Source organism: Neoarius graeffei, chromosome 27 (genome assembly GCF_027579695.1).
Source record: "Neoarius graeffei isolate fNeoGra1 chromosome 27, fNeoGra1.pri, whole genome shotgun sequence".
Lineage (NCBI taxonomy): Eukaryota > Metazoa > Chordata > Actinopteri > Siluriformes > Ariidae > Neoarius > Neoarius graeffei.
Window position 1 is genome coordinate 868539 of NC_083595.1, and position 26208 is coordinate 894746.

General features: G+C 46.8%; 1 protein-coding gene across 1 annotated transcript in view; it reads right to left on the minus strand.

Annotated features, from left to right (window-relative positions):
* Window positions 1–26208, minus strand: part of LOC132874809 (zinc finger protein ZFP2-like) — a 59553-nt gene that overhangs the window by 22734 nt on the left and 10611 nt on the right. The window contains exons 3-4 of the mRNA XM_060911215.1: window positions 23368–23539; window positions 19483–19754 (exon numbers count right to left, since the gene is read on the minus strand). Of these exons, the coding sequence (XP_060767198.1) occupies window positions 19483–19754; window positions 23368–23527 (432 nt within the window). The 5' untranslated portion in view covers window positions 23528–23539. The remainder of the gene's footprint in view (window positions 1–19482; window positions 19755–23367; window positions 23540–26208) is intronic.

Consider the following 26208-nt stretch of genomic DNA (forward strand, 5'->3'; position numbering starts at 1 on the left):
GAACTAATGTGGCAAGTGTGCGTAGAAGGAGAAATCATGAGACGGAGAGCTCCGCTTTTGAATATAAAAGTGTCATTGCATATCGTACAATGAAATTGGACGCCATCCTACCAGTGCAACATCTGCTTATTTTAGATTTAATTATTTATTTTGGTCATTTCAACTTTCAATAACATACACACTGGTTACATACATATCAGCAAGAAAGACTGAAAAGGATTAGACTGAAGCAAAAGCTTATTGCGTCTACCCTCATCACATTTCATAAATTAATACATCTTTTTTTTATGCCAAAGGAATTAAGGAAAGAAACAAAAAGGAAAAAAAAATAATAGTAACAATAGTGTCTGTTACATTTTGTTCAATACAATTTTACAGCTTTCAATTTCAAATGAAGACCAAAACATACATATTGGATTTTGCCGTTTTCGTATTCTGTAGCGTTACATATCAAGTAGCTGGATCAAATTTAAATCAAACCATTTTTTTCCAAACATATTTCATATCTCAGTTTTGTCTCGTCTCATCTTCTTCCGCTTATCCAGGACCGGGTCGCGGAGGCAGCAGTCTGAGCATGGAAGCCCAAACTTCCCTTTCCCCAGACACCTCGGCCAGCTCCTCGGGAAGAACACCGAGGCGTTCCCAGGCCAGCCGAGAGACATAGTCCCTCCAGCGTGTCCTGGGTCTTCCCCGGGGCCTCCTCCCGGGGGGACATGCCTGGAACACCTCCCCAGGGAGGCGTCCAGGAGGCATCCGAAAAAGATGCCCGAGCCACCTCAGCTGGTTCCTCTCGATGTGGAGGAGCAGCGGCTCTACTCCGAGCTCCTCCCGAGTGACTGTGCTTCTCACCCTATCTCTAAGGGAGCGCCCAGCCACCCTGCGAAGGAAACTCATTTCAGCCGCTTGTATCCGCGATCTTGTTCTTTCTGTCATTACCCAAAGCTCATGACCATAGTACATAGGACGACGTTCCGACTCTCACCTATGGTCATGAGCTATGGTCATCTCAGTTTTGTATTTACTGATAATCTTATGTTTGTATGCTGTTTTAAGGCCTTTAAGCGTGTTACACAGTTTCATTTCATTTTCAAGACCATTCCATAAATTAACTCCTGTTATATACACCTCTGTTTCACATTTGTTCTGAACTTTGTTTTAACAAACATATATGAGTTCCTCTCAATTCATAATGACTCTCTCTGATTTGAAAGAACCTCTGAATACAGTCAGAGATAGTTCTGTTTTTGATTTTAAACAAATTCAGCAATTTTGTAATCCACAAAATGACGAAATTTAAAGGGCTGATGACACGAACATGACTCTATGCAATTTCTTCAATAAACTATACAACATGGCAAACATGTTAGATTTCTGTTATAATTACGTGAAAAGAAGCTGTTAAGCAAATATCCAACTTTTAATTGCACAGCGCAAGAAAACTGGGTCCGTGGCTCGCGGCCATGTTGTGACATCAGCGGGAGAACACGCTGCGGTTCACTGGCTGTTCTACTCTGGTTCTACTCAATGGAAATGGCGCATGAAAACGCCGGTGAACTCTCTAGTGCTAGCTCTTCGTCTTCTGGGAGTCTAGAATTGTGTTGATCTCTTCCGAATAGAATCTATGATAGCCTACCCTCTTTACCCTTTGCCTCTCGTTGCTAGGTGGCAGTTACATGAAAGCCGCAAGCTTTCACAAGCAAATACATGACTGATATCACGCCGACTTTATGATTACATTTATGATTATCATTTAGACTCTATAGCTCTACGTACCTTTATCTTATGTCGTTTCACAACACATGTTCTGACAGGAGGACTGTCTTTGGATCCGGCGTAGCTACTAGTAGACCCCCTCCGGAATACTGGCAGTGTTGCCAGATTGGGAGGAATCCCGCCCAGTTGGGCGGTTTCAAGTGCATTTTGGTGGGTTTTGAACAGTATCTGTTGCCAGATACTGCTGAAGTTTTCCAGCCCAAAATATGTTCAAAACCCACCAAAAATGCACTTGAAACCGCTCAACTGGGCGGGAAACCTCCCAATCTGGCAACACTGTGTAGGCACTGCTGATGGTAGTAACACACGTTTGTGCTGAACTGAACACCCAAGAGATTCTTTGAAGCTGGGAAGTGTGTCAAAACAATCCAAATCGAAGTGTTCAGAGCACAGGACAGATGTTGGTGAGGGCTCCCACTTGTCAAGAGTGCGCCTGACTTGCTTCACCCACTTCGCATGCAGCTCGGGATCCCTGGGAAACTTGAATAAACTTACCCCATCCTTGTGGGTTTTGGAGCAAAAGCCGGCAACACAACGCGAAGGCATAATAACTAATATATATGTATAATGTATAATAATAATACTAATAATGACAAACTGAACACCTGTCGCATCAACAACAAACTGGTAAGTTAGGAGGAAGGTTCTTTCACTGACGTCATATAGCTCCTCCTCCTCTTTCGTCTCCTGGGTGCTGCAGCCCTGTCAAATTTGCCCAAATAGCTGCGTTTATCATCATAACTTGTAAAATAGGCGCCTTCGTGAATTAATATATGGATCATCGGGAATTACTTTTTATGTTACAAAACATCGCCAAAGATGTCAAAAACGTGTCATCAGCACTTTAAGGCCATTCAAGTTTATAAACAACTGATTGGTTGGTTCACTATAACATATGTTGTGTATGATCCTAATCGCTCTTTTCTGCAATATGAAGATCGGGTTTGTGATTGTTTTACATGCATTTCCCCAGACCTCCACATAAGTTATGTATGGAACAAGCAGAGAATTATAAAGTGCGTGCAATGATTTTTGGCTTAGAATGTGTTTAGTTTTATGAAGTACTGCAATAGACTTGGACATTTTTGTTTTTACATGTTTAACTTGACAGGTAGTGAACTAATGTGGCAAGTGTGTGTGGAAGGAGAAATCATGAGACAGAGAGCTCCACTTTTGAATATAAAAACGTGTCATTGCATATCATACAACAAAATTGGATGCCATCCTTCCAGTGCAACATCTGCTTATCAAAAATAAAGAAATAAAATATACATATAATATATATTAACTCAAAAACTCTAAAAAGACATGCACGCACAAAACATTCACGCACTGCTTTTTTTTTTTAAATTGCACGGTCCCTTTAAAACAAGCACTGTTTAGTGCAGTTATGGCTCTTGGGTAGAAGCTCTTTTTTGGTCTATTACACTTTGGTCCCTTACACTGACATCACATTTACGTTAGTAACGGTCACTACCCTACCCTATACCTGGGGGACAAGCAAACTTTGTTTACATACTGTTCACATACTGAAGCCAAGCAAAGATGTCAGATGTCCGTTGCTGTTGTCTGAAGAAAACTACAGCTAAAAAAGCTCTACTAATGGATTACTTGGATAATCTTAGTTATAAAGAAGTGAAGGATACATGGAAATTAGAGAGTTTATTAGTGGCTATGATCTGTACAAAATTCCTCAAAACCAATGGAGTGACGGTGCAGATTTGTGGCCTAGTGTTAGATACATGTTGGAATGTACTTTCCTTTTCCTGAAGAATCCGGACATGGAAGAACAGTTCAAAAAAAAAAGAAAAAACTGTACACCCCACTACAAAAACAAGAAAACCTTTGTGTAAAGAATTTTTACCGACATCAGCTTTAGGGAACAGAATGCTGCAAAAGCCTGAGCATTTACTCTCAAAGGACTACTACTTGAACTGTGGGCTAGATGGTATTCCCGGCTCGCCATGTCTCAAAAACCTCAAGGACATCAAGTTACAGAGCTATTTGCACTCATTTATACATTGATATTTATGATTTGTTAAAAAAAAGAAAGCTCTGAAGTATTATTATTTGTAAAATAATGTTATCTTGCTCTAGACTTTCAAACAATGTTGTAAGATTTCATTTTAATCTAATAGTGGATGGTACAATAATTACAAATGCAAACAGAATCGGCACATTCCAGTTGCAGCTGTAGTCATATAGCGAACTATAAATCACCCTTGTAATAATAATTTCAATAAACTGTTCATGTTCAGTTCCCTCTTCATTTATTCTCTATTCAAAAGGCATGACTGAGTCACACAGGTTGATAAGTGTGCAACAGACAGTAATAATTTTATCCAAAATAGTTTTTCCTGCCTTAGTCGATTTATTTCCATTTCACATGCCTGCAGCTGTTGTACAGTTCAGTGCGTTTGTGTAGAACTCTCTCAAACTGTAGGTTCATTACTACACTCTTGCTCCAGGTTGACATTTTGCACAGGACTGAGTTCCTCTGATAACAGAAGCAAAGCTTCAGCGCTTTTTGCTCTTAATCTTTTCTGTTCTTTCAGGATGCATCAGGAGCATGTCGCTCCTTGTTGGGTTTAACTAATTATGTCAGCGTTGTTTGTTTGGTGCCCAATCTGGGTTTTCCATGTCGAATGAGGAAGTTGGTTCATCTGGAAGAAAAATCATTTCATTTTGTCTGAACACTTTCATGAAGAAGCTAATTCAAATGTGAGCAGAAATAAAAGGAGATTCTTAAACTCTTCCATACTCTGTTGCGCCTGTCTATTTTTAAAAAAATACATTTTAAATAGTCGCAAATTTCTCTGGAGTTTTCAGGGTTAGCTCCTCTCGCTGTATTCTCTTTAACCACTCATTTCTTCATTGTTCTTGAAGCATTTGCTTTTCTTTGTTAACATTTTTCTTCATAGCAGGGAAATGGTAATCTCTTTTATCTATTCCTTGATTTAAATGATTGGAACAACCAAAAACAGCGCAAAAATGAACCATATTTAAGACTGGTTAAGGCTTGCTTACACGAAAACTGGTGTCTTTTCACCTGGGGGTCAATTATCACGTGATGCGTAACGTCATGTGCAAGGGGTCTATTATGTCCATTTCTTAATTGACCTGAACTGCCTGCCCAAGGGCAGCAGTTCAAACAGAGGATTTCTGGGGTGGGACGGATCTTTTAATATACTGAGGGTTCTTTTGAGGCAGCAGGAACTGTAAAGCTCTTCCAGGCAGGGAAGAGGGCATCCGATGATCATCTGGGTGGTGATGACAACCCTCTGGAGCACTTTTCTCTATGCTCCTGTGCAGCTGACAAACCACACACTGATGCAGTATGTATGTAAGTATGTTCTCTGTGGAGCAACAATAGAAGGACACAAGCAGTTTTTGAGGGAGGTCGTTCATCCTGAGGATCATCAGGAAGTAAAGTCTCTGCTGTGCGTTCTTTATCACTTGTGTGGCATTAGAGCTCCAGGTCAGCTCCTCCTCTATGTGCACCCCAAGGAACCAGAAGTCCAGGATCCTCTCCACATATTGCGCACTGATGAGAATTGGCTGAAAGTCCGCTTTCTTTTTCCTGAAGTCTATGATCAGCTCCTTGGTTTTGGTGGTTGAGGACCAGGTTTGTTGTCTCAGCACCACCCAGACAGCTGCTCAACCTTGTGCTGATAAGCAGACTCCTTCCCCCAAGAGATGAGCCCCACTATGGTAGTATCATCCGCAAATATGATGATGCCATTACGGGAGCGAGCAGGGTGCAGTTGTAAGTGTAGAACAACAACTTGTTTAATCCTAGATCAAGCCGTGGCACAGCAGTTATGCTCATATTTACATAGGAATAACATCCATGAAATGTACCAGTCAGGATTTAGACCTCATCATAGCACAGAGACAGCTCTGGTTAAAGTAGTAAATGACCTACTGTTGGTGTCTGACCAGGGCTGTGTCTCGCTGCTTATGTTGCTTGACCTTAGTGCAGCATTTGATACCATTGATCATTCCATTCTTCTGGATGGACTAGAAAATGTTGTGGGAGTTAAGGGAACGGCCCTCTCCTGGCTCAGCTCTTATTTAACTGATCGCTATCAGTATGCTGATGTAAATGGTGATTTTTCTAGACATACTGCATTTTTATATCTTAGGGCTTTACATTAGCACCCGCCAAATGCGGGTAAAATTCGGCTTTGGCGGGTAATAACTTTAGTCTCACTAGCCACTTTGGCGGGTGGTTTATTCTGTGGAATGACAATATATTTTAATTGTAGTTTCCTCTGAAGGCATCTGATATAATAAACACATTGCAATGTAATATTGCACGCCTACAACTCCCATGAACACCTGCGTAAACATTCTGACATGTTAGAATTGTTTAGAACGTTCGTTAACGTCTCAGATAAAATCAAATGATACAGTAACCTGCGGTTAATGAACAAAGCAGCAAAGTTGCTGACGACTGACAAGCGCACTGTGTGGCAGCATATAGCTGGAGTTTCAAACCCTGCTGCTCAGGAAAAAAAGGGGCAGAAATGAGCAGGGCCGGAGCAGCATTTTAAAATCACCGAGGTCCGTGATGCGCAAAGCGCGCGCCGAAAAATGTTCGCCATATTTAAATGAGAGGGGTGAATTACACACCACACAAGAGATCTCATCTCATCTCATTATCTCTAGCCACTTTATCCTGTTCTACAGGGTCGCAGGCAAGCTGGAGCCTATCCCAGCTGACTACGGGCGAAAGGCGGGGTACACCCTGGACAAGTCGCCAGGTCATCACAGGGCTGACACATAGACAGACAACCATTCACACTCACATTCACACCTACGGTCAATTTAGAGTCACCAGTTAACCTAACCTGCATGTCTTTGGACTGTGGGGGAAACCGGAGCACCCGGAGGAAACCCACGCGGACACGGGGAGAACATGCAAACTCCGCACAGAAAGGCCCTCACCGGCCACGGGGCTCGAACCCGGACCTTCTTGCTGTGAGGCAACAGCGCTAACCACTACACCACCGTGCCACCCAGATTGGATCATTCATAGCAAAACCGAAAATACCATGTACTGCGAAGACTGTAGAAAGTCTGGCAAAGACAGGCACCAGTAATTTTAAACTCGAAACTATCAAGGACCACGGAAAGTCAAATGCACACATTGGTACTATAACATAAAAACCGGCGAAGACGGCTGGTTCACTACAGGGCACCATTGCTTTCAGTCCCTGGCTGTCATGAAGTCGGCTGAGCTGGAGAGGATGGAGCTGCCGTTTAGAAACGTTCACATGATTGTAAAGTTGTTGATCACAGCTATCAACTTATGACCTGTTGGAAGCCTCAGCTCACGAAGACCATTTTTCATGGACCATTCAGACTCATCTGATGATGAATGTAATGAGGACATTTAATGTGTCCCTCTACACATGTTCACACACACACACACACACACACACACACACACACACACACAATAGATAATACATAATATACATAATAAAACTTGATAATACACATAATACTTGCATATCAAAACATCAAATGTTTTTCAATGATAAATGTTTTGAATTGGACTTTTAATATTAGAATCAGTTCAACTATACTGAATGTTATTTTTCATATTATACGATATTTCATATTGTAAGGGGCTTGAATTTGAGTTCAATAAACAGAATACTCTGTTTATATTTTTGTCTGAATCGGTTCCATGTTCCCCTCCTAGAACTGCCACCTTATTGTGGTGGAGGGGTTTGTGTGCTTGAATGATCCTAGGAGCTATGTTGTTGGGGGCATTATGCCCCTGTCAGGGTTTCGCAAGGCAGACAGGTCCTAGGTGACAGGCCAGACCAAGAGCAGTTCACCAAAACCCTTATGGAAGGGGGAGGAAAAAATAAATAAATAAAAAAATCGAGGACCATGACGTTGCCCAGTATGGCATAGCCGGGGCCCCACCCTGGAGCCAGGCCTGGGGTTGGGGCTCGTATGCGAGCGCTTGGTGGCCGGCCCTTTGCCCATGGGGCCCGGCTGGGCTCAGCCCGAAGAGGTGACGTGGGCCCGACCTCCTGTGGGTTCACCACCCACAGAGGAAGCAGTAGGGGACTGGCGCACTGTGGATTGGGTGGCAGTCGAAGGCAGAGGCCTCGAAGACCTGATCCCCGGATACAGCGGCTAGCTGTTGGGACATGGAATGTCACTTCACTGGGGGGGAAAGAGCCTGAGCTTGTGCGGGAGGTTGAGAGGTACCGGCTAGAGATAGTCGGGCTCACCTCCACGCACAGCTTGGGCTCTGGAACCCAGCTCCTCGAGAGGGGCTGGACTCTCCACTTCTCTGGAGTCGCCCATGGTGAGCGGTGGCGGGCTGGTGTGGACTTGTTTATAGCTCCCCAGCTCAGCCGCCATGTGTTGGAGTTTACCCCAGTAAACGAGAGGGTCGCCTCTCTGCGCCTTCGGATTGGGGAGAGGGCTCTTGCTGTTGTTTGTGCTTATAGGCCGAATAGCAGTATAGAGTATCCAGCCTTCTTGGAGTCCCTGGGAGAGGTACTGAGGGGTGCTCAGACTGGGGACTCCATTGTGCTACTGGGGGACTTCAATGCTCACGTGGGTGACGACAGTGACACCTGGAGGGGCGTGGTTGGGAGGAACGGCCTCCCCGATCTGAACCCGAGTGGTGTTTTGTTATTGGACTTCTGTGTGAGTCACAGTTTGTCCATAACGAACACCATGTTCGAGCATAGGGGTGTCCATAAGTGCACGTGGCACCAGGACACCTTAGGTCGGAGGTCGATGATAGACTTTGTTGTCATTTCATCTGATTTCCAGCCCTATGTCTTGGACACTTGGGTGAAGAGAGGGGCTGAGCTGTCAACTGATCACCACCTGGTGGTGAGTTGGATCCGCTGGCGGAGGAGGAAGCTGGACAGACCTGGCAGGCCCAAACGTATGGTGAGGGGTCTGCTGGGAACGTCTGGCCGAGCACTCTGTTGGGGAGGTCTTTAACTCCCACCTCCGGGAGAGCTTTTCCCAGCTTCTGAGGGAGGCGGGGGACATTGAGTCTGAGTGGGCCATGTTCTCTACCTCCATTGTGGATGCAGCTGTTCGGAGCTGTGGCCGCAAGGTCTCCGGTGCCTGTCGTGGCGGCAATCCCCGAACCTGGTGGTGGACACCAGAAGTAAGGGATGCCGTCAAGCTGAAGAAGGAGTCCTATCGGGCCATGTTGACCTCCGGGACTCCTGAGGCAGCTGACGGGTATCGGCAGGCCAGGCATGCTGCAGCTCGGGCAGGTGCAGAGGCAAAAACTCGAAACTGGGAGGAGTTTGGGGAGGCCATGGAGGACTATCGGTCGGCCTCGAAGAAATTCTGGCAAACCGTCCGGCGCCTCAGGAGGGGGAAGCAGTACTCTGCCAACACTGTTTACAGTGAGGGTGGGGAGCTGTTGACCTCGACTGGGGACATTGTCGGGTGGTGGAAAGAATACTTCGAGGATCTCCTCAATCCCACCGTCATGTCTTCCATTGAGGAGACTCAGGCTGATGATGCAGAGGTGGACTCGTCCATTACCCAAGCCGAAGTCACTGAGGTGGTTTGCAAGCTCCTCGGTGGCAAGGCACCGGGGGTGGATGAGATCCACCCTGAGTATCTCAAGTCTCTGGATGTTGTGGGGCTGTCTTGGTTGACACGCCTCTGCAACATTGCGTGGCGGTTGGGGACAGTGCCTCTGGAATGGCAGACTGGGGTGGTGGTCCCTCTTTTAAAGAAAGGGGACCGGAGAGTGTGCTCCAATTATAGGGGAAATCACACTTCTCAGCCTCCCAGGGAAAGTTTACTCCAGGGTACTGGAGAGGAGAATTCGACCAATAGTCGAACCTCGGATCCAGGAGGAACAATGCGGTTTTCGTCCTGGTCGCGGAAGACTGGACCAGCTCTATACCCTTCATCGGGTGCTCAAGGGCTCATGGGAGTTTGCCCAACCAGTCCACATGTACTTTGTGGATCTGGAGAAGGCATTCGACCATGTCCCTCGTGGTATTCTGTGGGGGGTGCTTCGGGAGTATGGGGTTCGGGGCTCTTTGCTAAGGGCTGTCTGGTCCCTGTACGAACGGAGCAGGAGTCTGGTTCGCATTGCCAGCAGTAAGTCAGACCTGTTCCCAGTGCATGTTGGACTCTGGCAGGGCTGCCCTTTGTCACCAGTTCTGTTCATAATTTTTATGGACAGAATTTCTAGGCGCAGCCAGGGGCCAGAAGGAATCCTGTTTGGGAACCACAGGATTTCATCTCTGCTTTTTGCAGATGATGTTGTCCTGTTGGCTTCTTCAAACCAGGACCTTCAGCATGCACTGGGGCGGTTTGCAGCCAAGTGTGAAGCGGCTGGGATGAGAATCAGCACCTCCAAGTCCGAGGCCATGGTTCTCGACCGGAAAAGGGTGGCTTGCTCTCTCCAGGTTGGTGGAGAAGTCCTGCCTCAAGTGGAGGAGTTTAAGTATCTCGGGATCTTGTTCATGAGTGAGGGAAGGATGGCGCGTGAGATCGACAGGCGGATCGGTGCAGCCTCCGCAGTGATGCGGTCGCTTTACCGGTCCGTCGTGGTGAAGGAGCTGAGCCAAAAGGCGAAGCTCTCAATTTACCGGTCGATCTACGTTCCGACTCTCACCTATGGTCATGAGCTTTGGGTAATGACTGAAAGAACAAGATCGCGGATACAAGCGGCCGAAATGAGTTTCCTTCGCAGGGTGGCTGGGCGCTCCCTTAGAGATAGGGTGAGATGCACAGTCACTCGGGAGGAGCTCGGAGTAGAGCCGCTGCTCCTCCACATCGAGAGGAATCAGCTGAGGTGGCTCGGCCATCTTTTTCGGATGCCTCCTGGACGTCCCCCCGGGAGGAGGCCCCGGGGAAGACCCAGGACACACTGGAGGGACTATGTCTCTCGGCTGGCCTGGGAACGCCTCGGTGTTCTTCCCGAGGAGCTGGCCGAGGTGTCTGGGGAAAGGGAAGTTTGGGCTTCCATGCTTAGACTGCTGCCTCCGTGACCCGGTCCCGGATAAAGCGGAAGACGACGAGACGAGACGAAACGAGACGGTTCCATGTTTTCATAGAGGGAGCTACCTTAACAGCACTGAATACTTGAGTGCTACTGTAGAGATACATTATACGCTGCCATTCATGATTAAATCTAGATCTTCCAAACTTTAACGCATCATGGTGAAGAAAAAACTGCGATTTCCTGGCAACAAAATTATGGCTAGTGAAAAGGCTGAATGGCTAGTGACTTGGGAAAACCACTAGCCACAGTGGCCGGTGAGCAAAAAAGCTAATGTAAAGCCCCGATATATATATATATATATATATATATATATATATATATATATATATATATATATATATAAATAAAACCCCTGGGTAATATTATTCATAAACATTGTATTAGTTTCCACTGTTATGCTGATGACACGCAGTTGTATGTCTACAAAACCTGATGAGAGACACCAGCTTAAGAGAATTGAGAAATGTGTGAAGGACATTAAACACGGGATGCTTATTAACTTCCTTCTGCTGAACTCTGACAAGACTGAAGTACTTGTCCTCGGACCACTTGCAGCTAGAAGTAAGTTTTCTGATTCCACAGTAACTCTGGATGGCCTTTCTGATTCTTCACGTGCAGCAGTAAAAGACCTCGGAGTGATTATTGACCCCGGACTTTCATTCAAAACTCACATCAATAACATTACCCGGATAGCTTTCTTTCATCTCAGAAATATTTCTAAGAGAAGAAATTCAATGTCACTACACGACGCAGAAAAATTAGTTCATGCTTTTGTTACCTCCAGGTTGGATTCTTGTAATGCCTTACTGTCTGGATGCTCCAATAAGTGCATAAACAAGCTCCAGTTAGTTCAAAATGCAGCAGCAAGAGTCCTTATTAGAACTAGAAAATATGACCACATCACCCCCGTCTTATCCACACTGCATTGGCGCCCAATCAAATTTCACACTGATTGTAAAATACTATTCTTGACCTTGAAAGCACTGAATGGTCTCGCGCCACAGTACCTGAGTGAACTTCTGCTCCTCTATGACCCACCACGCCTACTTAGATCGAAAGGTGCAGACTATATGCTGGTACCTTGTATAGTGAAGGCTACATCAGGGGCGGAGCCTTTTCTTACCAAGCCCCACAGTTATGGAACAGCCTTCCAAGTAGTGTTCGGGAATCAGAAACAGTCCATGTTTAAGTCTCGGCTGAAAACATATCTGCGTAGCCAAGCCTTTTGTTAAGAGTGTTTATGAGGGAAAGGAGTAGATCTGGAGGGTCCTCAGATATAGTGTTTTGGTAAACTGGGATGTATGGATGCTGTCAGTCCCCCACTCGCTTGCTCACTGAGTTTGTTGACGGTGTAGTGACTGGCTGCTTTATGTCCCGGGGCTCCCTCATGCCTGTACTACCTTCTGGCTCTCCCCTTTTAGTTATGCTGTCATAGTTAGTTGCCGGAGTCCCTGCTTGTACTGAGTGCAAAATGTAGACTGTTCCTACTCATCAGGTGACATTGGGCATACCTAACAACCTGTGTTTTCTCTCTTTCTCTACCCCTCCCCCCATCTGTCCCTCTGAGTTACATGGCAATCCTGACCTCTTCTGCTCCTCAGACCTGCTTGATCCATTCTGATGCCCTACATCTGGTTGGAGTCTCATCACATCGCTCCTGTGGAGGACGGCCCCCATATGGACAGTTGAAAGTCACACTTGGAAGATGCTCTGGACTCTTACAGTAATGCTTTTATGGCTGAGGACTACAGCCGACTTGCTAACTTTAGGACTGCAGTTGTCATGAACAGTTTTGCACTCAAGTTTCCATCAATGAAGAGTTACATCATCAACAAAACTGATTTCATGTTAAAAATGTTAGAATCACATTGTCTCTTATCACCCAAATGGGGATGGGTTCCCTTTTGAGTCTGGTTCCTCTCGAGATTTCTCTCTCATGTCGTCTGAGGGAGTTTTTCCTTGCCACCGTTGCCACAGGTTCCCTCTTTGGGGATAGATTAGGGATAAAATTAGCTCATGTTTTAAGTCGTTCAAATTCTGTAAAGCTGCTTTGCGACAATGTCTATTGTTAAAAGCGCTATACAAATAAACTTGCCTTGACTAGAGGGTGAAGAGTGGGGAGCCATTGCTGAGGCAATTAGACAGGAAGTCCTTTATCCAGAGGCAGATGGATTAAGACAGTCCCAGGTCTGTCAGGTTGGAGACCAGTCTGTGAGGGAGAATGGTGTTGAATGCTAAGCTACAGTCCACAAAGAACAGCCTAGCATAGCTCTCCTGCTGCTCAAGGTGAGTGAGGAGAGTTGTTGCTATGGCGTCCTCTGTAGCCCCATTAGCTCTATAAAGTATACTGGTATCTAACATGGGTGGGGGACTTGAGATGATGCAAGTCTGAACCAGTTGCTCAAAGTGCTTCATGATGACGGGAGTAAGTGCCACTGGTCATTCAGGCTGCTAATGGTCTTTTTTTGGCAATGGAAGATGGTAGAGGACTTTAGGCAGGGTGGGATGGTGGACTGGGATAGGGACTGATTGACTTATGTGACATCCTATGCTCTGTACATGGTTCTAGATGTTGTTTTATTTTACTACAAGATACATGCCTATCAGAAATACTGGACAGAGGTGGTCAATTACTGCAGGAGTCTTGGTCAAGGTGGCTCATTGCTATTTAGCCCCTAATGATCTCCAAGCTTTAACATTAACAGCCCCATGAGCCTTTGCACTCTGGCAAGGCTCCGTGGAACTGGCAACAACTAAGGCGACTGCCTTTTCTGGTCGCTACAATAATATTCCTCCTCCCTGGACCCAAATTTATTTTCAAAATAGGATTAAAGGCCATTTAGATTTAAAAAAAAAAAAAAAGTAAAAAAAAAGTGACTACCTACAAACATTTTTAATGAAAAAGTACAGTCATTGTTGTATTTTAAAATATTATTTCATGAGCCTGCATGAAAATGCATGGGGTTGCTCAAAATTCCACAGCACACTTCACTTTGTCTCACAGCACACCGGATATATACTGTCTCATCTCATCATCTCTAGCCGCTTTATCCTGTTCTACAGGGTCGCAGGCAAGCTGGAGCCTATCCCAGCTGACTACGGGCGAAAGGCGGGGTACACCCTGGACAAGTCGCCAGGTCATCACAGGGCTGACGCATAGACACAGACAACTTGAGCACTGAGGTGTTACTAGTATTTTTATTAACAGGTAAGTTCCACCATACTGGCTAAAAGAACCGATGTCAGACCGCATTGTGCTCAAACTTGCGATTTCCACCACTACTCAGGGATGAGTGTGGGTGGTCACCAAAAAAGCAGAAAACAAGATGGCACCCGAAGCCGGGGGTCTGGGAGGGATACCCTCCCAGGAAAACTTTGAAAAATAAGGCCTTACAAACCACTTTTCCTGCAATCTGAGCTGTAATAGATAAATCTGTTGTCTTTTTTATATATTTACATGAAAATATGTTTCAAATCAATAGGAGTATTGTTTGAATACAAAATAAAATCACTTTCTACATTCAAGGGTATGGTTATAATTTATGATCAACAAAAATGACGAACTAAATTCACATTAAACGCAAGTTTTATTAATTATTAAAATGTTCAGATATTAAATAAAATTTCTTAGGGAGAAAAGGTCAGTCACCCTATGTCCTTATTAGTTGCATATGATTTCAAAGTGTTTTGAAATATTTAAGTTTTCAAAACTGTCAGCATTAATTCAGATTTAATGACCATCATATAAATGTTCAATGTATTTGTGGCAGTTCGGAGTAGGTGGGTGGAGCACAGAGGACGGCAGGACAGAGATCAGGTTCCAATTTAGCAGTTATTGTCACACTTTTCAGTCTAACAGTCACTCAAACACACACACACACACACACACACACACACACACACACACGACGGGTGTCTGTTCAGGGAAGAGCTCCTCTGCTGTCTCCTCTCCCTCCTTATATAGGGCGCAGTCACTGGGAAGACACACAAACAGGTTAATTCACATCAGGTGTAGTGATTCTGCCACTCACCTTCCCTGACTCCGCCCTCCTGTCACAGACCGGCGCTTGACCACGCCCCCGCTGCCACATACCCCCACCGCCCAAGTCAGGCCGGGTGTCCGGCCTGCAGCCGACTCCCCGCCCCCCCCGATGGGAGAGGAAGTCCGCCACGACCATCTGCACCCCCGGCCTGTGGACCACCTTGAAATTGAAGGGTTGGAGTGCCAGATACCAACGGGTGATCCGCGCGTTGGCATCCTTCATGCGGTGGAGCCATTGAAGGGGTGCGTGGTCCGAACAGAGGGTGAAAGGGCGCCCCAGCAGGTAGTAACGGAGGGCGAGGACCGCCCACTTGATCGCTAGACACTTTTTTTCAATTGTGCTGTAGCGCCCCTCACGCACTGACAGCTTCCTGCTAATGTACAGGACGGGGCGGTCCTCCCCCTCCTGGGACAAAACCGCCCCCAGCCCTCTGTCCGACGCGTCAGTCTGCAACACAAAAGGGAGAGAAAAGTCAGGGGAGTGTAATAGTGGCCCCCCCACACAGTGCAGCCTTTACCTCAGAGAAAGCCTGCTGGCATTGCTTCGTCCACTGGACCAGATCTGGTGCCCCCTTTTTAGTGAGATCAGTCAGCGGGCTGGTGACGTCCGAATAATTAGGTATAAACCTACGATAATAGCCAGCCAGCCCCAGGAACTGTCTCACCCCCTTTTTGGTCTTGGGCCTCGGGCAGGCCGCAATTGCTGCGGTCTTGTTAATTTGGGGACGCACCTGCCCGTTGCCCAAGTGGAAGCCCAGATACCGTACTTCCACCCACCCAATCGCACACTTCTTTGGGTTGGCTGTGAGACCCGCTCGCCTCAGCGACTTAAGGACGGCCCTTAGGTGTTCCAGGTGCCTCGGCCGGTCATTACTATATATGATGTCATCAAGATAGGCAGCCGCATAGGTGGCATGAGGGCAGAGGACCCGGTCCATCAGCCACTGAAACGTAGCAGGCGCCCCAAACAGCCCAAACGGAAATGTGACGAATTGGTGTAACCCAAACGGTGTGGAAAAGGCCGTTTTTTCTCGGGCTAGTGGAGTCAAGGGGATCTGCCAATATCCCTTTGTCAAATCCAGTGTCGAATAAAAGCGAGCCGTGCCTAGTCGATCGAGCAACTCATCAATACGAGGCATTGGGTACGCGTCGAATTTAGACACCGCGTTGACTTTTCTATAGTCCACACAGAACCGGACCGACCCGTCGGCCTTGGGTACCAAGACCACCGGGCTGCTCCAGTCACTGTGGGACTCCTCGATGATGCCCATTTCGAGCATGGTCTGAAGTTCTTCCCGAACCACCTTTTTTTTGTGTTCGGGTAGCCTGTAAGGGCGGCTACGCACTACCACCCCCGGGGGCGTCTCTATGTGGTACTCTATGAGGTTGGTGCGACCGGGCAGGGGCGAGAACACATCCGAAAACTCGGTCTGCAACTGGGCGACCTCCGTAAGTTGGGTCGGGGAGAGATGGTCTCCACAGGGGACCGGAGAGGTACGTGATGCCAATGCCCCTTTTTGAACCTCCAGCCCCAGCTCCGCCTTCTCCGGAACCACCGACACCAACGCCACGGGGACCTCCTCATTCCAGAGTTTAAGCAGATTGAGGTGGTAAATCTGTAGCGCCCCACCCCTGTCCGTTCGCCTCACCTCATAGTCGACGTCCCCAACTCGCCGTGTGACCTCAAAGGGTCCTTGCCACTTGGCGATCAATGTGGAGCTCGACGTGGGCAACAGTACGAGTACCTTATCTCCCGGTGTGAACTCTCTAAGGCGCGTATCCTTGTTGTACAGGCGGGCTTGCCATTCCTGGGCCTGCCGCAAATTCTCCTGAGTTAGGTGGGTGAGCGTGTGGAGTTTTGCACGCAGGCCCATAATGTACTGAATTTCGTTCTTGCTTTGTGAGGATCCCTCCTCCCAATTTTCCCGCAGCACGTCCAGGATGCCGCGCGGCTTATGCCCATATAATAATTAGAACGGGGAGAACCCCGTGGAGGCTTGGGGGACCTCTCGCACTGAGAACAACAAGGGTTCGAGCCACTTATCCCAATTACATGCGTCCTCATTTACGAATTTCTTAATAATATTTTTAAGGGTGCGGTTGAACCGTTCCACTAAACCATCCGTTTGTGTGTGATACACGCTGGTGTGGATCGGCTTAATCCCCAATAACCCATACAGTTCGTGCAGTGTTTGTGACATAAACGTAGTGCCTTGATCAGTCAGAATCTCTTTCGGGATTCCAACTCGGGAGATGACGCAGAAGAGCGCCTCTGCAATACTGCATGCTGAGATATTGCGCAGAGGCACTGCTTCCGGGTATCGCGTTGCATAGTCCACCAGAACTAATATAAAGCGGTACCCTCATGCTGACCGATCTAATGGCCCGACGAGATCCATCCCAATTCTCTCAAATGGGGTCTCGATTAATGGAAGAGGGCGCAAAGGCGCTTCTGGAATGGCCGCTGGATTTACTAACTGGCATTCGCGGCATGCCGTACACCACCTACGGACATCGCTGCGAATCCCCGGCCAATAGAATCGGGCCATTATTCGGGCTAGTGTTTTATCCTGCCCTAAGTGTCCAGCCATGGGATTAAAGTGAGACGCCTGAAATACCAATTCCTGGCAGCTCTTCGGAATTAAAAGCTGCGTGACTCGCTCTTTAGTTTGAGTGTCCTGCGTCACTCGGTATAATCTATCCTTCATAATCGCAAAGTAGGGGAAGGACGGGGTGGCATTCAGCTGGAGCGTTTGACCATCGATTACTCTCACTTGGTCAAACGCATGCCGCAGAGTCTCGTCTCGCGACTGCTCTAATGGGAAATCCGCAAGGGATTCCCCAATAGAGAGAGGAGGAGCCGGCGGCTCCTCACTCTGACGCGGAGATGACGTAGAGGGCTCTGTGACAGCTGCTCCCGCCAAAGCGACACCGGGACCTCCCCCTGTCAAATGGCAGGACCCACTCTTTACTAGGCGTGTCATTAAACCCCGAAATCCCGGCCAATCAGTCCCCAAAATTAAAGAGTGGGTAAGGCAAGGATTAACCGCCGCCTTCACTATAAATTTTTTCCCCTCTGAAAATAATGTGGACCGACACCAAAGGGTAGCGGTGAACATCCCCGTGCACACACAACACCTTCACCCCTTGTGCTCCCCCCAATGCCTCGTTTTGAACCAGGCATTGGCTAATTGAGGTCTGATTACAACCAAAATCCACCAACGCCTGATATGTAGCCCCTTGGATACTCACCGGTATGCGATACGCTCCGGCCCGATCGAGGGCGGCCTCTGGCGTGTCGGGGATCCGAACCACCGCGCCCACTTCCATTGCCGTGCATTGCTGTTGAAGGCGGCCCGGCTCCCCGCAGCGCCAGCAAACCGGCCCGGGCTTTCCCTCTGCACCGGTGATCTGGGGCTCACTCACCTGAGGTGGGGGAGAGACAGACACAGAAGGGAGAGACGGGAGGGCACTGCGGGTGCGGCGGGCCGGCTGGGGTGGTGCCGGCCCCCGCCTCCGCGGTGGGGGAATGGGGCGAGGACGCCATGGGGCTGTGAGGCTGCTGTGCTCCAGATCCTGGGTTTCGACACCACTGTGGCAGTTCGGAGTAGGTGGGTGGAGCACAGAGGATGGCAGGACAGAGATCAGGTTCCAATTTAGCATTTATTGTCACACTTTTCAGTCTAACAGTCACTCAAACAGACACACACACGACGGGTGTCTGTTCAGGGAAGAGCTCCTCTGCTGTCTGCTCTCCCTCCTTATATAGGGCGCGGTCACTGGGAAGACACACAAACACAGGTTAATTGCTCTCAGGTGTAGTGATTCTGCCACTCACCTTCCCTGACTCCGCCCTCCTGTCACAGACTGGTGCTTGACCACTGCCACAGTATTAAATCAAACGAATGCTAAGTTTATGGGATAATGTCTATGTACACTTGATACAATTATTTATAGTTCACAGTCACTTCTCATTTTCATTTAATCATTTCGACAACTTCTTCAGCCTTTTGGCCAAAGACAAAAGCTTGTCAGTCCTCTCTCTGTTTTTTATACCAGCATCGATTTCACGTACCTTCGCTTCGTCTCGCTTGTCAATTGTATTCGGCATTTTGAGTAAAAAAGCCGATACGAAAGAGAGACGTATTTTTGAAGCGCAGCGACGATGAACATGTGCAAGTTTCGATAAAATAGAACAGATGCGGGTACTTTTGTAAGAACTGTTATGATTGGCTTTTGTTCTCTCCCACACTCTTGTAAGAACTGTTATGATTGGCTATCATGCTCTCGCCAGCGATGTTTTGGCCAATTACATTGTAGATAACACGTATTCTACCGCGACACTTCGCGAGACTAAAGATGGCAAAAATATAAACAGGTAACATCGTCGTACGCTTGAGTATCATGAAGGAACATACCCCAACCCCCCTCAATGAAAAAAAAAAATCTCAACGGATTTGGCATAATATCGATTTTTGCTCAGAAAAAGCGGAAATCCGCCGAAAACTCTCATCCCTGACTACTCCGCATATCATCTGCAAGAAGAAATTGATATTAATTGGAGCTACCTTCATCTAGTCATCATATTTTGTTACATAAAAATATACAATCTTTATAACAAAATTTATGACAAACTCACAACCGAGGAGTCTCCACTGTTCTTGGCTTCCTCTCGGTTCACCAGCTCTCCCTGGCAGGGGCCGAAGTGTGCACCTACTGGAACAGTCTCCCCCTTATTAAACACTCCCAGGCCTGCATCAGGAATACTGGACTTCTGGATTTCTAGCCCAAGAGGAAGTGTTTGTCTGGCTCGGTCAGGGACTCCCATGGGAACAGGAGTATCGGGGATGAAGAGGGGTGGTCCATGAACCTCGCATTTGTTGAGGAAGAAGGATTTGCAAACTTCACAGTCTAGGAGTAGAGAAAACACAACAGGAAGAAATGAGGCCCAAATGTGTGTGCAATCTGTGTGTGTCTATCCAAGACCATATACGGTACATTAGTACTGTATAAAGATTATCCTAAGAAAGCTTGCCAGTAAGGTTCACTGAGCACCTGGTTGAGACTAGAGGTGTCCATCAGGACTGGGATCAAACAGGACACAACAAGGTACCAGTATTGGCAAAAAATATGGAAACACCTACCAAAATGACAAAACAACACAATTTGGCCTTTTGTTCTCAAGTTCTCTTAATAAACTAAACATTTTCATCATAACAAACAAATGTTACAAGTAACCAGAGTAAATCATTCTAAAATATTATCAATATTTGGTATGGAACCCCTTGACACTGAAGTGCACCGACACAATCAGGCATGCTATCATAAAGTTTATGAATAAAATCAAGTGGAATTGATCTCCATATGTCTTGCAACACTTCCCAGAGCTGTGGCAGGTTTGAAGGAGCCCTTTTCACCTTCTCTCGCGCCATGTAGTTCCAGACTTGCTCAATTATATTCATGTCAGGACTTTGGGCTGGCCAATCGAGAATTGCCAAGCTGCCATCTTGTTCTTTGTTTTGTAAATACTGTTTAACCATCCTGGCTGTGTGTTTTGGGTCATTATCTTGCTGGAAGATAAAGTTGTTGCCAATGAGAGCTCTTCCAGAAGGCACAGCATGATGGATAAGGATTTGTCTGTACTTGTCAGCAGTGAGGGTCCCATCTATTTTGTAGAGATGACCAACTCCATTGTAGGTGATGGCTCCCCATACTTGCAGGACCCCTCTGCCATGTTTTACTGTGGGAGAAATACAGTTTGCCTTGCATCTTTCTCCCTTTCTGCACCTGACTTACTGTTGCATAGCATTGCCAAATAATTCAAAATTTCTTCTCATCTGAGAACATGACCCTTCTCCACTGCTCAGAAGTCCAACTCCTGTGAATTTTTGCCCAGTTAAGTCTCTTCTGCTTATTTCTACCTCTCAACAAAAGTTTTGCGCACTGACACATGACCTTTGAGACCTTCTGCTGAGAGCATCTTCCTAACCAGGTGTGGGGAGACATCCTTGCCTGTAGCATCTTGGAGGTCCTGTGCCAGTTCCTTGCTGGATTTCTTCCTCTCTCGTAGGGATGTAGTCTTGAGGTCCTGGACATCAGCTTTAGTCAACTTTTTCTTCCTTCCTCTGCCTGAAATGTTCTTGAAGTTCCCAGTCTTCTGGTGATACTTGAGGCATTTCCAGACAGCACTGTGGGTCACATGCAGTTTCTTTGCTATGGCTCATTATGAATGGCCCTCCTCCCGCAAAACTTTCATCCTAATACGCTGCTCTTCTGTAGTTTCTCTCTCTGATGCCATTTCTGCCTGTTGCCTGGCTGTAGTCAGAGGATAAATACTTTTTCTAATTAATTATTTGTAGAGACCACATGATTTAGTTAATGGTTTTCACCTGTGGAATAATTAGCATATCATGGTAGGATTGCCCAACAAGGAGTGATTAAGGTGGTTTTTGGGGCCAAACTAAAAAAGAGATACTATTTCCAATATTTTTCTGATGTTTATCACACAACGATGGCCAAAACTGCTAGTGTTTTCATGGGTAAAGCATAAAATTGTGGTTAAAAGGTGTCTCTGTATCTTCATAATGTATTTCAGTTGCCTTCAGTGCAGATTCTGATGTCATTTGCACGGATTAAGAATGCAAAATCGACCTTTTCCTAGGCATTTCCATATTTTGTGCCAGTACTGGATACGAGTATGAGTTTTTTTTTACTTCCTTGTGGGAGTAAACAAATGGTCAGATACGAAGCTTGCAGGGCAAAATAAAATGAATGTTCATTAACATGACTGTGGCACTGCATGATGTATTTACAGTATTGTCTTAGGACTTGCCTGGTCAGGGTTGTTTTAAATTCAGCGACTTGTTTGCTTATCTTCTGGGGAACAGAATTTCCCAAATTTGTTATGAAAAATCACATGCAGGTACAAACAAAATTAACTGTGGCACGGTGGTGTAGTGGTTAGCACGGTTGCCTCACAGCAAGAAGGTTCTGGGTTCGAACCCAGCGGCCGGCGAGGGCCTTTCTGTGCGGAGTTTGCATGTTCTCCCCGTGTCTGCGTGGGTTTCCCCCACAATCCAAAGACATGCAGTTAGGTTAACGTGGGGTGGCCTTGGGCTGGGGTGCCCTTGAGCGTGGTACCTGACCCCTGACTGCTCCCCGGGTGCTCTGGTGTGGCTGCCCACTGCTCTGGGTGTGCGCGCGCGCGCGCGCGTGCATGTGTGTGTTAACTGCTTCAGATGGGTTAAATGCATAGGATGAATTTCACTGTGCTTGAAGTGTGCATGTGACAAAAAGTTTCTTCTTCTGTCCACACAGTAAGTAAGAAAGCAAATAAATAAATAAATAAATAAATAGTCCAACGGGGAGGAGAACTTGCAAAACTTCACACAGACAGCAACCCAAGCTTAAAATCAAATCCAGAGCTGGATTCCCCGGAGCTGCGCCACTGTAATGCCCCGAAATCCGTATATTTGGACTCCTGTCTCTCACACCCACTGTCTCTTATTGAACATTCCATTCCAGAGGCATAATGAGGGGCATACTCTCTGTCCCCTATTAAATCACAGCTGGTTGGGATCTTCTGCGAGCTTATGCATGTGGGGAACAGAGCACATAGCACTGTCCTCCCGGTGTGTTTTGCTATCATGTGACACAGCATGAGCTTCAGTTGAAAAAGAGGAGTTTGATGGCTTTACATGTCTTGGAGGAAGTACGTGTTAGCCTTCACTCATATGGTTAGAGAGACCTGGCTAGTGGGTGGATACTAGCAGGTGGCCACACTGGACGACAAATGGGTGGAAGAAAGAGGGGGGGGAAAAACTATAATCTTCTAATGTGGTGAAGACGTTAGGACACATTTATTTAACATTTATGGAAGGAGACCCAGGTATCAGTCAGTAAATTTCCCCAAGATGGAAGAGTCTTTAGGACAGAGGACTTTGTGCTTTCTGGTTCCTCAGTCACATGACATTCCACATTTTTTTTTTTGTCTCAGAATAAAAACACAGGAGTGGCTGGAGGGAATGACAGACATTCTGCAACATTAAATGTAAACAGAAACAAATTAAACATTGAATGTGTCATTCATTAATAAATTCAAAATTGCAATAACAAGCAAATCACTATGGTTTGAGGGGAATCATACATTTTGGGCCATGCTGTAATATGAAAATAAAACCACGCAGCATAGAATTTTTTAATACACACCCATCGTGTGATATTCCATACTTTTTTGTTCAGGTTAACATCCTCGGTTTATAACGATTCAAGTATTTTAAATAAACAAACAAACAAACAAACAAAGTTTCTCTCACTCCTCGCTACCATGTTACACGCTCTATAAACAAAGTTCATACTTTAATCAATAAAAAAATTAAATTTCAATGTCAATTTGTTGATTAAAATAAGAGAGACTGAGGCTACATGCCAAATGTACTGTATTGCACTTTTAGTGCACCAGATAGTGTGCAGGGTAGAATAAACAGTGAGTGTTACTGAGCACCAGAGTGGCCTAATGTCTTACAGAGATAGTCTTTATCGTCAGGATCTTCCACTTTAACGGCGAGACCTTCAGGTGGGTTGTTGAGATCGTCTCCATAGCTGTAGATATTCAGCTCCAGCGTCTCCTCTTTCTTCACACAGGCTTCTGAGGTCTCTCCATCCATGGATGTCTCTGTCTTCATGTCCTCACACAGCTAAAGATCAAACAAATCTGTTAGGGCGGGACGGTATCCATCCCACTCGAGAAGATGCTGCTCTCATTTCTCGCAGCATAGCTCATAGTCTCAGAACAGGCCTAGTTAATCCACGACAATCCAGAGCCAAGGCCAGGGAGCAGACGGACAGGCTAAACTGTCTGTCTGCTACCTGCACAGAGTCATCACACAGGTTTCATTACATTGAGACTGTGCCTGTTCCCCAAGCTATACAAAAAAGTAGAAATACTCAGAGTTTGTTCTAATAATCTAATTAATATAAAATTAGATCATACTGACTGTACAGCCACTGCCAGCACCTTTGACCTACTGTAAAAGGTAAGACTTTTAAATATTTTCTCTCTTATGTCTGAAGCACGAACTGTTAATGAACTTCTGACTGATCAGCAGTTTAATGTACTGTGTTTAGACAGAAACATGGATTAAACCAAAGGAGTCTGTAGCATTAAATAAAACTCGTCCTCCTGGTTGCAGTTATATACACCAGCCTCGTCCAACTGGCATAGGAGGCATTGCGATTCTTTATAATGATTATCTCGGCATGACACAAAAACCTGGACAGTTAGTATGAAGAACTTCAAATGCCTTTGTGGCAGTGGGGGTGTGGCTTAGTGTCAGTTTGTGAATGTAGGGCAGGGCCAGGGAAGGTGAGTGGCAAAGTCAATGCACCTGTTGTCAATTAAACGTGTGTGTTGCAGTGACTGTGGAGAACAGAAATAGAGGGAGAGAGCAGAGAGAAGAGATTTCCCCAGACCAAAACACAACTGTGTGTACACACACATCTGTGTACCTAAACAGACGTTAAAGCTGAAAAACAACATGAAAATAAAAGGTGTGTGTGAACGTCATCTCTCATCTGCCATGCTTCTGTACTCCACCCACATGAGGGACGTATTAGAGTGATGCCGAAATCCGGGAGTACAGAAGGGAACCACCACATGAAGTCTTCCCCATTGAAGGATCTCATCCACGCCCTCGCTACTGCCCAGCAGAACCAGAATCAAGCGCTGACCGCCCTCTGGAAAGAACAAGAGCAATGCTTTGAAGCCTTGATACTGGCCCAGCAGGAAGATCGCCAAGCGTTCCGGCATCTGCTTGTGTTGTCGGGGACCTCGACCACAGCGGACCCTCCCCACAGCACCCTCACAAAGATGGGTCTGTACAACAATCCGGTAGGCTTTAATTGCTCAACTCAAGCCAGCAGCCCAAGTGTGGGGGTGGCCAGTCGAGCAGCGCACAGCATACCTACTTCCGCTCCTGACTGGCGAGGCACAGCCCACCACACAGCAGCTCGCTGCCAGCAGCCAGCTCATATACACCGACCTGAAGAGAGCCATCCTGCAGTGTGTCAGCCACTCTCCGGAACAACATTGCCAGTGCTTCTGGACATGGACATTGGAGGTGGTCAGCCGGCCAGTCGCATTCGACCAATAGCGGCTGAGGGTGGAAAACCATGACACCAACAGGATCATCGATCTGGTGACACTGGAACAGTTTAACCGCTCAACTTCCGGAAGGAACGGCAGACTGGGTCCAGCATCATCGCTTAGCGTCCCTGGAGCAAGCCATCAAGTTGGTGGAGGGCCATCTGATGCCGGTTCTGACAGCAGGCGGATGGGTCGCCTCTTCTCCCTTCTCTTCCCATCCCCACCCCATTCCCCCACCACAGAGACGGGGGCTGGCTCCCTACAGCTGGCCCACCGCACCAGTGGTGTCCTCCCATATTTTCCTTCCGCATTTATGATTGAGGAATCACACAGTGACTGGAGCAGCCCGGCGGTCCGGTACCCAAGACTGATAGATCAGTCCGGTTCTTTGTAAACTATAGAAAAAAAGTCAACACGGTGTCTAAATTCGACACATACCCAATGCCTCGCATTGATGAGTTGCTTGATCGGTTAGATGCTGCTCACTTTTATTCGACACTAGATTTAACAAAGGGATATTGGCAGATCCCCTTGACTCCTCAATTCTGAGAGAAAATGGCCTTTTCCACACCGTTTGGATTACACCAGTTTGTCACGCTTCTTTCTGGGTTATTTGGGGCTCCCGCCACATTCCAGCAGCTCATGAAGAATATCCTCCATCCCCACACTGCCTATGTGGCAATGTACCTTGACGACATTATCGCGTACAGCAATGATTGGCCTCGGCACCTTGAGCACCTTAGGGCTGTCCTAGAGTCACTGAGGCATGTGGGTCTCACAGCTAACCCAAAAAAAAAAAAGTGCAATTGGGTGGGTGGAAGTACCGTATCTGGGTCATGGGCAGGCGTATCCCCAAATTGACAAGACTGCTGCGATTGCGGCTTGCCCGAGGCCCAAGACCAAAAAGGGGGTGAGGCAGTTCCTGGGGCTGGCTGGCTACTATCCTAGGTTCATACCTAATTATTCAGATGTCACCAGCCCACTGACTGATCTCACTAAAAAGGGAGCACCAGATCCGGTCCAGTGGACGTTGCAGTGCCAACAGGCTTTCACCAAGGTAAAAGCTGCAGTGTGTGTGTGTGGGGGGGGGGGACTTTTACACTCCCCTGACTTCTCTCTCCCCTTCATTTTACAGACAGACGCATTGGACAGAAGGCTGGAGGCCGTTTTGTACCAGAAGGTGGAGAGCAAGGAACTGTAAATCAGCTGCAAGCTCTCTAT